General features: G+C 38.6%; 1 protein-coding gene and 1 pseudogene across 1 annotated transcript in view; both read left to right on the top strand.

Moving 5' to 3' along the window:
- TRPC3 (transient receptor potential cation channel subfamily C member 3) overlaps positions 1 to 13765 on the top strand; it is a 41027-nt gene extending 27262 nt beyond the window's left edge. Inside the window, exons 5-12 of the mRNA XM_032187201.1 lie at positions 335 to 551; positions 2263 to 2496; positions 3976 to 4240; positions 5854 to 6049; positions 7771 to 7980; positions 10126 to 10209; positions 11351 to 11426; positions 12898 to 13765. Coding sequence (XP_032043092.1) covers positions 335 to 551; positions 2263 to 2496; positions 3976 to 4240; positions 5854 to 6049; positions 7771 to 7980; positions 10126 to 10209; positions 11351 to 11426; positions 12898 to 13040 — 1425 coding nt within the window. The 3' untranslated portion in view covers positions 13041 to 13765. The remainder of the gene's footprint in view (positions 1 to 334; positions 552 to 2262; positions 2497 to 3975; positions 4241 to 5853; positions 6050 to 7770; positions 7981 to 10125; positions 10210 to 11350; positions 11427 to 12897) is intronic.
- LOC116489303 lies at positions 2598 to 2751 on the top strand (annotated as a pseudogene).
- Positions 13766 to 13859: the final 94 nt, after the last annotated feature.

Raw genomic sequence — 13859 nt, forward strand, 5'->3', positions numbered from 1 at the left:
TTGGCATCTGTGGGCATTAGATAAAACTTTTTCTGTGAGTGCCAGTGTACACTTGTAACTCCTTGGAGTGTTTCCCCATAAATATTGCCATTTAGAGTTTATGAAATAACATAAACACACACTAACGGGACAATATAATCCACGAGACTGCCTTTGAGAGAGTTTTGTCTGAAATGGTAAAGCACCACAGTTCAGGGCACTTGGAGGAGTATCATGTAAAAACAAAGTGTCAGACTGTTCTGAGCACTGAGTGCCATAAATGCTTCTGAAATACTTGACAGAAGAGTTGGTTTCTTTGGAAAAAAATGTGACTGCTTTCATTCTGCCTTTGCAGCTTGGAAGAATTCTTCGAAGCCCGTTTATGAAATTTGTGGCACATGCAGCATCCTTCATTATTTTCCTAGGCCTGCTGGTGTTCAATGCTTCAGACAGATTTGAAGGCATAACAACGCTGCCGAATGTCACCGTCACTGATTACCCTAAGCAGATCTTTAGGGTGAAGACAACTCAGTTCACCTGGACAGAAATGCTGATCATGGTGTGGGTACTTGGTAAGTATAATGCCCCTTCCATCTCTGTCACTGTTTGCCTGAAGGTAGAAATCCTAAAAGAAAGGAGAGAAGCCCAGGTCCCGAACCTTGGCTCTAGCTGCAGCACAGTTAAAATTAAGCCCTCAGGGCAGATAACGGCACACTGGAACTGGTGAAAGCTTCTCTGTGCTGCCCCCTCTCGTAGCATGGGGTTAATACTTGTTTGCTGATCGGCAGCGACTTTGCTGCAGTTCAGTAATTCTGACTTTTGTAACAGGAACACAGGCTTGCTGAAGAGAACACCACAGAAATTTTACTTGGGTTTCCTTAAGTAGGATCGGCAAGCATGCTGTGCTGCTCCGTGTGCGAGAAGGTGACCTCGGTGTTAATGAGCTGGTACAGCAGTGCCTGTGTGGCTTTGCTGCTTAGGTGGGGTTTGGAGAAATCACTGATTCCACCCGTGTCAGGGGACTAATGAGTCCGTTCTCATTATTCAATATTTTTCACAAAAGCTAATCAGCTGTTGGCCTGATTGAAGCTATGTATGGCAGGAAGTGCCATTTTCTAGCTTTTCATCAGTTAGGTGCTTTCTGTAGGAAAACAGCTACTTGATAATGTAGCATTCTCAGCTTTTAGAGGCTGCAGAAGAGAAAAGGAGTTCTGCTTTGGCTGCTGCAAGTTCCTCACTCTGCCTTTTGAATCATCTGTATCTCCTGGCTTAAGCGCTGCTTAATGTCAAACTCTGTTAGGATATGGAGATTAGTATACCTGGTATGCTGCCTGCTGGTAATCCTATTACAGACTGATGGAGAGCAGCCTCTCTGTGTGGCAGAAGGCAAGGACTGAGATTGTGGTGGTCTTTAGGACTCGGTCACTGTGAGAAATTTCTTGGACACTCGAGAGACAAGCAGCCCCAAGCCAATCCAGCATGTGGCTGCTGTGCATGTTGTTGGGGTGACAGCAAAATTACAATTGAGATTGGAGAATCCATGGCTCAAGCCTGAAGCAGAGCAGTACTCCCTCTGAACTACATGGCCAGGAAGTCAAGGAGAAAATTTTTCTTTTATTTTGTTCTTGCTAACAAACCTTTTTGAAGTAAGAGAAGGTCCTGATTGACAACAATTATATCTCAAAGTCTTGATCAGGCTGTGACCTGGATTAATCCCACATGAACGAATTTCTGAGGAGGAGTTTGAGTAAGAAAGCTGAGTTATAGCCGAATTCCACTTTCTGTGCTGAAAAGCATCTTATTCTGTAAAGAGAACCAGTATTGAAACTGTGCCATTTATATTTTGGCATCTGTGTAGCTGGGTTATTGTGCTTCTCTGTGTAAAATAAATAAGTAAAAAATCCTTCTGATTCATGAGCATTTTATGAATGTAAATGTTAAGGAAATGAGGGGTTCTTTTTCCACATTTAACTTTTTTCTTCTTTAGAAGCCTAACATGTTGTCATGTTGTTGGGCTATCGCACTTCCACTGCCAAGTTGTGGCTCTATACTATCCTGTATGGAGACAGCCAAGCTTTATCCTTGCATATTTATTTATGTCTTGTCATTTGATCAGTCCTGTTGAGACAGCCTTGCTCAAGTGTGTGACAACCCTGTGATGCTGCAAGTAGGTGAATTTTTGTTCTGCTGGTGCCGTGTGGTTTCGTGGAATGGGAGAACGCAGGAAATTTAAATGGAAATGGCGTGGCCAACTCTGCTGTGTTTTGTCGTTTCTTGTTGCAGGTATGATGTGGTCAGAATGCAAAGAGCTGTGGCTGGAAGGACCCAGGGAATATATTCTGCAGTTATGGAATGTTTTGGATTTTGGGATGCTGTCCATTTTCATTGCAGCTTTCACGGCAAGGCTTCTAGCATTCCTGCAGGCCACAAAAGCACAACAATATGTGGACAACTACATTGTGGAGAGTGACCTCTCTGAGGTCACACTTCCTCCAGAAATAGAATATTTTACTTACGGTGAGTTTAAATTTTCTGCAACATGGATGTTAAAGTAGAAAAACTAGCATTTGAAGCCTTAAATGGAATTTTTGCTTGTGTTTGTGTTCATAGCATTGTTCATGCTTACCTGGTAGGGAAGACACCATGATGGTTTTCCCAGGGTGAGGCTCATCCCCTGCTCCAGGTGTGCTGAGCCCTGCGATTTCCCCAAATGTGGGAAACTCGACTGCATAACTTGTGGTGGGTGGGGGACTGTGTTTGCGCTCTCCCCTGGCTTTTTTTGGGCCCTCGAGGTCCCTTCCAACCCCTCCAATTCTGTGACTGTTTCTATCTCCCCATCTTTCATTCTGTACTATTTAAACAACAGTTGTTATGATACCAATTTTGGCAAATGTTTACCAAAGCAAACAATGTGCATACGGACAAAAGTTCAAATGTAACTTCATTATTTAACTGTCTTTTGTTGTAACTATTTATACAGAGTTAAATTTGACTGTCTTAATTTTAAGTATTTGCAAGCTTTATTTTATTCTCAACATAATGCACAGCAGATAAAATTTTCATGTGATTTTTTTGCTTGGTTCAGTTGTTTCAATATTGTAATTCAATATTTCACGATAAAGGAAGGATGCGAGACCCAGTAATCTGTTCAAATAGAATGGAAGTAATAAACAGTTGGTTATTGCAGTGCAGAAATTAGAGATGTGATGAATTTCTTTTTGCTGCAGCAGCAAAGGCTGTATTTACTCCTGATGGCTCCTTCGATATATTACAATAGCAAATTTGGTTTTGTTGTTTACTTTAATTGCTATATAATCAATTTGAATTCGGATCTATGTAAATACACACTTAGAAACGTGGTATTTTGATATCAAAGGCTTTCAGTCAGCAGTGTTGTGTTAAGATGGCACAGTAATTCATGCAATAAGCAACTTAGGATTCTATATAACTATCTATATATATGATTCAATACAACTATTGTTTCTGTGTATATTGTAAAAATCATGATCCTACACCCTCTGCAATCTACTTTCAATGGCAGTATTGTCTGTGAGTTCAGTGAGGCCTTGGTTATATCCTAAATTATTAACAATGGCAAAAGCTTGGTGTGGTTCATGAGTGAAATTGTTCATCAGCCAACACCGTTAAATTCTCATGAATAAAACCCCTAATATGAATAATCAATAAAACAATAATGCTAAGAAAAGCAATAAGGCTTGTTTATTCTTATTATAGTTCAGGTTAAAGTGCGAACTGTAGAAGAAAATGTTGTGTTTTTTCAAGTATAATTTTTCTTCTAGTAAAAGGTAATTTAGTTTATTTTCATGCTGTGTTACTTACAGGAAATAGGAAGAGAGTAGCAGGTGCTAGACTCTCCCAATATTTGTCTTTACTAAATTCAGACATGTGTACAGCAAATCCTATCAAGATTTATTTTTAAACATTATGATAAAGGAGTAACACTTTGTATTTACCTCTGTATTTTGTATCTTCCAGCTAGAGATAAATGGCTCCCATCTGATCCTCAGATAATATCTGAAGGCCTTTATGCAATTGCTGTCGTTCTGAGCTTTTCTCGGATTGCGTATATCCTGCCTGCAAATGAGAGTTTTGGGCCCTTGCAGATTTCACTTGGGAGGACTGTTAAAGACATCTTCAAATTTATGGTCCTTTTTATTATGGTGTTTCTTGCATTTATGATTGGGATGTTCATACTGTATTCCTACTACCTTGGAGCTAAGCTAAACCCAGCCTTTACAACGTAAGTATGCAATAATATTTAAATGAAAAGCAGCTATGAAATTTTGAGTTTGTTACAAAGGTAACAAAGTCTAAGATACTGTATGCTCCCTCCTTGTGTCAAAATTAAACTGAAGACAACAGGGGTTTGTGGGAAATCAGATATCTCAAAACCTTAGAAAGCAGAATACAAAAGGCCAGTTCTTTCCTACTTGAATAATGGAAACTGTCACTGCAGTCTAAAGTAATTGTACTAGTATATTGTGATAATCATACAGGCTTGTAGACAACTGACTGCAACAAACTATTATTGATTCCTCCTGAATGATGTTTTCCTAAAGAAATTGCTGTAATTGTAATCTCTATCTGGGCTCTGTCAGACTTAGGTGATAAACAGAGATTCAGCCTAGGTGTCAGTGGTAGGTCTCCAAATAACACTTTCTTTTTTCAAGAAAGGGGCTTACTGGTTATGTAGATGGTGTATTTCTACCTTACTTCAGTACTGAAACAAATCTATAAACTGCACTGGATTCTTTTGGATCAGATTTGCAATCTACATGGTAACTTCTTATTGTTAGGTGTGTACAGAAGGACAGTTATATCTGTTTTCATGCAATGAGATGGTTTGCTTGCTATGATTTTCTCTGAAGCTTTCATTTTTTCCATTTCCGTATTTATTTTACTTTGTGACACAAAGTGGTGCTGGAAGTGTTAACTACTAAGGGCACTGCAAACCAGAGGTAATTTCACAGCATGGTAAAATTCCAAACTCTTCCCTTTTTCCCATGCTCATACAGGAGAAAGCGCAACTTCTTTGAACACGGTTGTATTTTCATATATCTAATTCCATGACTTTTCCTTAACGTGAATATGATTTTTGCACTTTTTTTTTTTTTACAGTATTTGATATCAGTTGTCTAATATGCATAATATTTGAATGCTTTTTAGAATCTTAGACTATTCTGAGTTGGGACCCACAGGGATCGTTGAGTCCAATGTCTGGCTCCACACAGGACCATCCAGAAATCAAACCATTAATATTAATTGCTTAAACAGCAGTGGTATTTTACTAGACAATATACCTATTCACATAGCTGTGTCCCAGTGATGTGGAAGTCAGCCAGCAGCAATGTTACATGGATTTCAACAGCAGTCTTGAGCAAATCCTATGAGATCTCTTTGGATTCTTGTTTTTGTTGCTAAACCTGGTGCTGCCCATTTTGGAGTGCACGCTTCCGAATGGATGGTTTAATCAGAAACTATTGAAAAGGAGTACAGTGGTTTTCTTCCCATTAGCCCCATTTTTACCTTTGTTAGGACAGGGAAGGTCTGCCCCCTGCAGAGTTAGACTGGAAAATAATGAGAATATCTTGAAACCTGAAAACATGATGGCTTTCTAATTCCTGTTCTTTTGCATGCTTTTATCACACCTGTATTATCTATGATGCATAGATGGAGCACAGTGAGGTAACTGAGCATACTGTGAAAAATATTTTCTTGCATCTTTGTTATTTTGATCAGTTCTCTACAAACCTGATTCATGGACAAGTTGCTTGAGACTGTTTATCAATTACTGTAAACACAGTTTATATTTATTTGTGTAGTAGTAATAATGTTGTCTTTTTTTTTCCTTAGAGTGGAAGAAAGTTTCAAAACCTTATTTTGGTCAATATTTGGCTTGTCTGAAGTAACCTCTGTTGTCTTGAAATACGATCATAAGTTCATAGAGAACATTGGTTACGTTCTTTATGGCATATACAACGTAACGATGGTGGTAGTTCTGCTCAACATGCTGATTGCTATGATCAACAGTTCCTATCAAGAAATTGAGGTAGGGATCTTTCTCAAATTGTTCTCTTCTCATGTTGAAAAAGGGCAGAATTATTAAGTATTATTTTAGTGATTGCATCTTTTGCATGATGCAAAAGTATGATCAAGGGATAACCTCAGTAAAAGTGATCACAAAAACCACTGGTTTTGGACTGACTCAAACAACCCGGCCAAGCTGCAAATCCTTGCAGGACCTGAACAAGTAGTTGTGGCAAATGTTTGTGTCTGAGGAGATGGCATCCATCCAGAAGTCTTAAAAACTAAAGTAATGTTCAAATGAAGACTGCTGTGAAGTAGAAAACAAAGCTACTGGGCATAACATTTTAGGCATGGCTAATTAATTCCCTGTTCACTTAGGATGCTTACAGGATGTTTTCTTTATGTAGTGTGCTTCAATCTTTGATGGATCATTAGGATATGGATTAAATGTATTTTGCTGTGTTCTTTTATGGAAATCTGGTTTTCAGTTCAAATCTTTAGCCTTTTTAGCTAAATGTGCAGGAGTTAGACACTACAGTCCTTACACCACTACCATGCACACTTCATTTATATAACTGCCTGTACTTGGAGTCTGATGCAGGTGTTTTATCTTCACGGCTGTTGCGACTGAGTCGCAGTTTGCAGTGTTTACAAGCTCTGCTTGTAATATGTATTTTTTTTTCTGCTTAAGATACAATATCAAAATTTGATTGTAGGTTTGCTGAGCTTTCCCATATGCCCTGAAACACTGCAGCAGTATTTCTCCAAGTGTACCAAATGACTTGGTTGAACAAATATTTGAATTTCAGAATTTGAGTTCTTGGCTGCATTGCTTATTAAAAGAGAGATGTTTTATTTAAATTTCAGTATGGTGATAAAGTATCTTAATTTTTAAAGGTAGTTAGTTAAAGTAGAGTATTTGGCATACAACTCCACTAAAAGTCTGGGAAAATTCAAATTGGATAAGATACTTGCTTTTAGAAATCAAACCCAAGTTGCTGAAATGAAAATAAAAGTATAATTATAGTTTTTCAGACCATAAATCCTGATATTATTCAGAGTACTACATTCATGCATGTGTGCACACGCATCAGCAGGAGGAAAAAAAAAGAAGAAAATCTCAGACTTAGTGTACAAATTAATATGACACTTCTAGTACTTTCAGTGACTTCTGGGGAATGTCAGGGAATTCAGCTGGAGAAGGCTGGTTATATTAAACCAGCTTTTCAACTTTGTAGTAGACCAAGTTGAGCCTTGCAATACTTCAGTAAGAATGTACCAGGACAAAACGGGTTTGTCATTTTTTTTTTCTGTGAGTACTACCACTTTAAGCAATGTCTGCCTTGGAGCCGGTACTTCGTCACTTGTTTGAGTACCAGGTTCATGTGACCGACTTAAAGAAAGAAAAAAAAAGATTTAATTCAAGAAAAGTTTAACTTTAAATAGCATGGAGTTTATATGATAGTTTTCACTCCGTGCAAAAATAACACTTGTTTAAATTGTTCAGATGTTTGAGCTAAGTACTGACGATGAGATGTTGACATAAAGAGACAGCTGAAATTTATTTAAAAGTTTTGATAGAATGGTTACATTTTTGCAGAGCTATTGGGATTCTTATTAGCAAGCAAATAAAATTTACATGAAAACAGAAAGGGTAGATATTTAAAAGAAGTTTTATTTGGGAGGAAGTTTTTTGCATTTCATTTTTTAAAAAGTATATACTTTTTTTCCTCCTTAATACAGGATGACAGTGATGTAGAGTGGAAGTTTGCTCGTTCTAAACTTTGGTTATCATATTTTGATGATGGAAAAACATTACCTCCACCATTTAGTCTTGTACCAAGCCCCAAATCTTTTTTCTATTTCGTCATGAGGATCATTAACTTTTCTAAGTGCAGGAGAAGACGGCTACAGAAGGACATTGAAATGGGAATGGGCAATTCCAAATCTAGGGTAGGTACTGAAATCTTTTCATTATCATGAAGGAATGTATTTCCATTCCAGCATTTTACTTTTCTTTAACTTTCAGTGTGTAAATTGTATTTCTGATGATAGTACGGTGATAAATGTAGCATTTATATTTATAAGTCTGTAATTCAGATTGTTTTGAACCAGTACATCTAGGCAAAGAATGGCAATAAATTTTCCTAGGACAACAAGGTCCAATGATTAGAAAAACATGGTTAAATCATAAATAACCGACTCTTCAAAGATGCAATTAATTCCCATAAGGAATGACCTAAATATTGAACAAAGATGCTTTCATCCTCCACTGGAAAGATTTTTAGTTCAGGATGGAAAAAAAAAAAAAAAAAAAAAAAAAAAAAAAGGAGATAGAACTTTTTCTTTCACTAAACCAGGTAAACAGAAAATGCTGTGAGTATGATAGGTACTTCCTGCTGCCACAAGCTATGTTCCCAACAGAGGACAACAGGAAAGAGGCAAATTAGGTGGCAATAATCTTTAGCACTTCCATGACATTCTGAATTTAGGTATCTGTTATTTTTACAAACATTAATGAATGCAGTGTCGCAACACCCTTGTGAGAATTGGATAATTTCTCTGATTTTTCAGGTAAAGGAGGTTTCATTTGGCCTTTTCTTGTTTCTTTTTCTTTTTTCTTTTTCTTTTAATACTTTTAAGTTAGGCTAGAGGTCCTGTATGTTAGAAGGACTCAAAACAATATTTTTGAAAATACATTTTGTTTTGGTTTATTGTAAATTACCAGAAATGGCAAGTCCAGTTATCTTTTAGAAAAGATCTTTTCTAGAGCCTGGATGTTTTGATCTGTTGGTGCTACTGAATCTTCCATAAAGAAAATATTTTCTCCAGTTTTCTGTAAGCAGTGAAAGTAGACAGATGTTTTCTAAAGTGTCAATTTTAATCAGTTTAGCCAAAAGCACTTTTTCTTTGGTACTAACTACTTAGTTACTCTGTAGTGCTCCAAAAGCCTTCTCTGTGCTCGCTGCTCAGAAGATGTGTTAAAAATAACAAAAATAATTGATTCCTTAAGATATGCCATTATAACAAAGCATTCAGTAGTACTTCCATATCATACAGCAGCAGCTTAAACTGTAAGTCACTAAAGAACAAAAATTCTATCTGAGTCACTACTGAGACAAGTCAGGTTGAGCTAGTTCTGTTAACTACAAACCAAATAATCTTCCTCTGGGAAGGCAGCTCACAGCCTCTCCTGAGTCGGGCTGAACTGGCACAGTTTTACGCTGTGTACAAAGATAAATCCCGGCCCAGTCCATGGGATTGCCCGCAGGAGAGCGGGCAGCCTGGAGTAGGTAGAAACACCCCACTTGTGGCCCACCTTAAGTGACAGGCTGTGTGCATTATAGGCACAATATATGTGACACAGAAAGCATCCAACTTACTGTGTAGGTGGAGGCAGACTTCTCTTTGCTCCCCTAGCCCACCAGAGAAGTCAGCCGTCATTGAATGACTGGTCACACAGAAAACTAATGACCGATACCGATTAGGGCATTCTTCTATGGATACACGATTTTACTTCACTCTCACCCGTGCATCTGAAGTAAGAATTAGGTCCCTGAGTTGGTAGTTACAAACCTTTGGCCTTAGTCACAAAAGCGTCTTGTCTGAAGTGATTTTTTTCTTGTTTCTCACTCACTGGTACAAAAAATAATGAATTATTTGGGACCTGATGACTTTGTGGTGGAATTTGCTAATCTGTTAATAATTGAACTCTGACTGTTTTCTAGCTGTATTACTATTCCTGATAATTGTGCTTTAGAAGAATACTTTGTACTGAGCAGGAAGGGTTTGGAGCATGTATTTGCAGTGAAATATATGCTCAAGTGTGCGGATGTTAAACACAGAGCACAACAGCTCTGTTAAAGCCAGACTCTCTCTTCTTGCTATGGTCACTCATCCTGACCTCCAAGTCATAGTTCATTTCCTCAGCTGTGTAAACATAATTGTTTTAGAGCTGTGCTGTGAACAGTGTGGCTAAAATAATCATTTTTTTTCAATTTATAAAATCAGACATACCAAAGTGGTGGGGGCTCAGAGGGGCTGACTTCTAAATGTTAATTCTAACATGCATATTAACTTTTCCTTATTGCTTCCTAGTTAAACCTTTTCACACAGTCGAACTCCAGAGTTTTTGAATCACACAGCTTTAACAGCATTCTCAATCAGCCAACACGCTATCAGGTAAGTACATCCACTGGTTGCTGTGTTGAGTAATAGAAGTGTACGAAGGTACTAGCAGAATGATTTTTTGCCTTCATGAGATGAAGAAAACATTATGTAGACAACAAACCCCAGGCTACTACAAAAAAAAAAAAAAAAAAAAAAAAAACAAACAAACAAAAAAAAAAAACAAAGGTTGTCGTTGTTCAAGCCAGATTATTGTAAACATTTAAAGAAACTGACCCAGACAAAACTTAGATTTTAATTTGACGTCCCAGTTCTGAAAGTTCAGGAAGCAAGTTTTGGAAACTGATTTCTGGGAAAGAGCTATGGAAGCATTGGTCTGCCTAGGTTAGCATTACTTTAACTTCATTTCTTCTCATGATGTGACATTCAGAAATTCTGCAGATGGGAATATTCCTGTCTGTTAAGAGGAGCCTGCTGGATGTTAGCTTCCTGTGTTCTTTCCTGTTCAGAAATAAAAGAGTAAATAGAAGCTCTTGTTCCCCTAATGAGCATGCGGAAGGTACATAATCCACCTGTACAAACTCTGTAAGGCAAGTTACATTAATTCTGGTAGCACAGTACAAGAGTATTAGTAAATATGAGGAATCCTGGCAGTTGCAGATTAAAAATACAGTTTTCATGGCTGATGTTGCACTATCATACTGTATTATTTTTTTCTTTTTAAAAGGTAAATAGCTATTTATTACTATTTCAGACAAATCCAAACGAAGAGTAGACCTATTCTAAATTAGGTATGCTTAGATACCATGCTACCGTGCATGGTCAGTTTGTAGCCTGGTAGTGCATCTGATGATTTCTTAAAAAGCGAATTGGTGACAAAAAGCCAAACTGTCTGGTTTCCACCTGTTAGCTGCATAGAAAGAAACAAAATTACATTCTATATTTTCCCTGTTGTCCTGTTCCATCCCAACAGTTGTGATATTTTGTAACTTAAGAGGTAACTGGATGAGAAAGGTGCTTATTTGTAATGGTGAATATCTGCATGCCACCAAAATAAAACCACATATGAAGCAACTGCTTTATCTGGGGCTAGTCGTTCTTTCACTTGCCTTCCTCTCTCACAACCTCAGAAGGAAAAGTGAATAGTTTCTATATGTGTGCTTAACCTGATCATATAACTGTTTTAATCTGGCAGCAAATAATGAAAAGACTGATCAAACGTTATGTTCTGAAAGCACAAGTGGACAGAGAAAATGATGAAGTAAATGAAGGTAAGAAACAGCATTTTCCAAATTCCAGAGAATTTTTGTCATATTTATTTGGAAGTATTACAGTGGTGCATGGAGGCTTCAGTTAAAACGAGTTTGCCTACTTCAGGGGCACCGAACTCACGTAGGTAGTAATGGAGTTACCCCTGTGACAACAAAAATAGACGATTAGAACTGAAGAAGTAGAACTTCTGAGAAATATTATGGGCTCCATTGGGGTGGAGAAAACTGGGGTACACACATGACACACCTGCAGTCACAGAGGAAACTTGTGAGGAATCACTCACAAAGTATTCACACTTCCACAGTCCTTGTCAGAGCTACAGGATATCTTTCTCTCCATTTTTTTTTAACTGAACACACAAGTAACCAGACCATGAACCACTTGTGTTCCCATCTTTGATAAGCTGTGTGGAATACTCATCTGTTGTTGCACATCATTTTGAGAGAAAAAAAAAAAAAAAAAGCTGTGTACTTACCTGTATGGTGAGGAAAAAATGAGAATTGTAGCTACATTTTTTAGTGTACAACCAGAGATCTTTTGAGAGATGATGTGTCTGAGCTTTGTGTCTGTGTCAGCACTGCAGGTGCTGGTGCATGCTCCCACTGAGCTGAGACTAAGGCACATCCTGTCCTTGCCTGGACAGGCCCCCAGGTGAAATAAAGAGGGTGCAGGCAGCATGGAGCTGACCACCACCAGTAAAACACACCTGCTTAGCATGAGCAGTTCTAGTCTGGGTAGCTGGGATGATTTCAGTGTACCAGAAACACTTACCAAGCTGCTCAGCTGGCAGGTGTGTGCTGTCCAACTGGTGGGAGTGACGAACAACGTGGGACAAGAACAGCTTTTATTGGCACAGATGGATCAGGCAATTGCACGCATATATGATGTGAGGGGTGTTACTAGCCTGGCCTCCACTGTTGTTTCCATTTAAATGCTGTTTTTGTCCTTGTGTCAAATTCTAACAATTTTAAATTGGTTGACTCTTTCTAATTCAAAGGCTGTTGGTAAGGAAGAGGAGAGAGACCCAGAAGCTGTGAGTTTATCGCCAGCTCTGCCACACTTTCCCTGTGTGATCTTGGCATATCACTTCAGAAAAAAAATCTCTTTGCCTTTTCTCCCTAAAAGGGGGGTACTAATATTTACCAGCTGTTCAGCAGTGTTGCTGTGATTAACGCATTAACCTGTGTAAAGGGCTTTTTTTGAGTCTTTGGAGTTCTGTATACATGTGGAGCACAACACTGGAGTTCACTGGAGCATCAGAATACCTTTGGTGCTCTCTAGGGGTGGACATGTCTCAGAGAATGAGGAAGAGGTAAAGCCTTCTGCCCCACCCCACCACCTGCTCCCATGGACATTTCAACAAGCAGGGAATAATGTGAAGCCGGCACTGATGTGACTTAACGTTATTTAAAGAACACTAAGCAGACTTTGCTGACAAGTGTTTGGTTTTGTGTTCTTTTTCTACTACAGGTGAATTAAAGGAAATCAAACAAGATATCTCCAGTCTTCGCTACGAACTCTTGGAGGATAAATCCCAAGCAACAGAAGAGTTAGCAATTCTAATACATAAACTCAGCGAGAAACTAAATCCTAACATGTTGAGATGTGAATGATTCAACAAACGAACCGTGGCTTCGACTACAGCACAACTATTTATTGGCAATAATATTTCAGTATCTTATACTTGAAAAATGTATTGTAGATTTTTAGCACTCAATAACTTTATGTACAGCTTCTCTCGAATTTAGTCTTAGGACGTTTTATTAACACACCATAAAAAGATTGCTGTCTTAATTTTAATCATCTAAAAGCAAGAATTGTCCAACTTTTTTTTTTTTTTTTTTGCACTTACGCATTAAGAAGGTAATTTTATGAGTTGCTGATATTTTAACAGGTTTCTGAATACATACTGAAACTTCTTTGCACTAAATTTGCAAGAAACAATTAAAATAATGGCTACAGTGTAGTATTCCGTTCCTTGTACCAGTAGGACCTTTGATAACACAGTAAACCAAGTAGAGAGCAGCTAAGGGTTACGTGAAGTCTGTATTCTTTATTAGCGATGCTAGTCGTGTGTAGGAGCTGAGACCTCACGGTGTGATCACCAAGAGTTTAACAAAATGGGGTAAGTGTGCCTGGAAGTGCCGTAGCACTGTGTAACGCCTCTGGACACACCCGTCCCTGCCCTCCCGTTTCTCAGTTCAGCGCCCTGACTTGCACCCGTGTTTTTTTAATGCCTTCCCGCGGCGCCGCGCTCTCGGTCTCTTCACGTGCTAGAGCTGATTTTTTAAGATGCCCCACGCCTCCGCTGCTTCCTTATTAAATAAAAAAAACCTTTTTTCCCCTCACCCGCGCCGCGGTCCCGCTGCTTTGGCACGGAGCGGGGCGGCCCCTGTGGAGGCTCCTCCCGGCGGCGGCGGGGAGGCGCTGAG

Source organism: Aythya fuligula, chromosome 4 (genome assembly GCF_009819795.1).
Source record: "Aythya fuligula isolate bAytFul2 chromosome 4, bAytFul2.pri, whole genome shotgun sequence".
NCBI lineage: Eukaryota > Metazoa > Chordata > Aves > Anseriformes > Anatidae > Aythya > Aythya fuligula.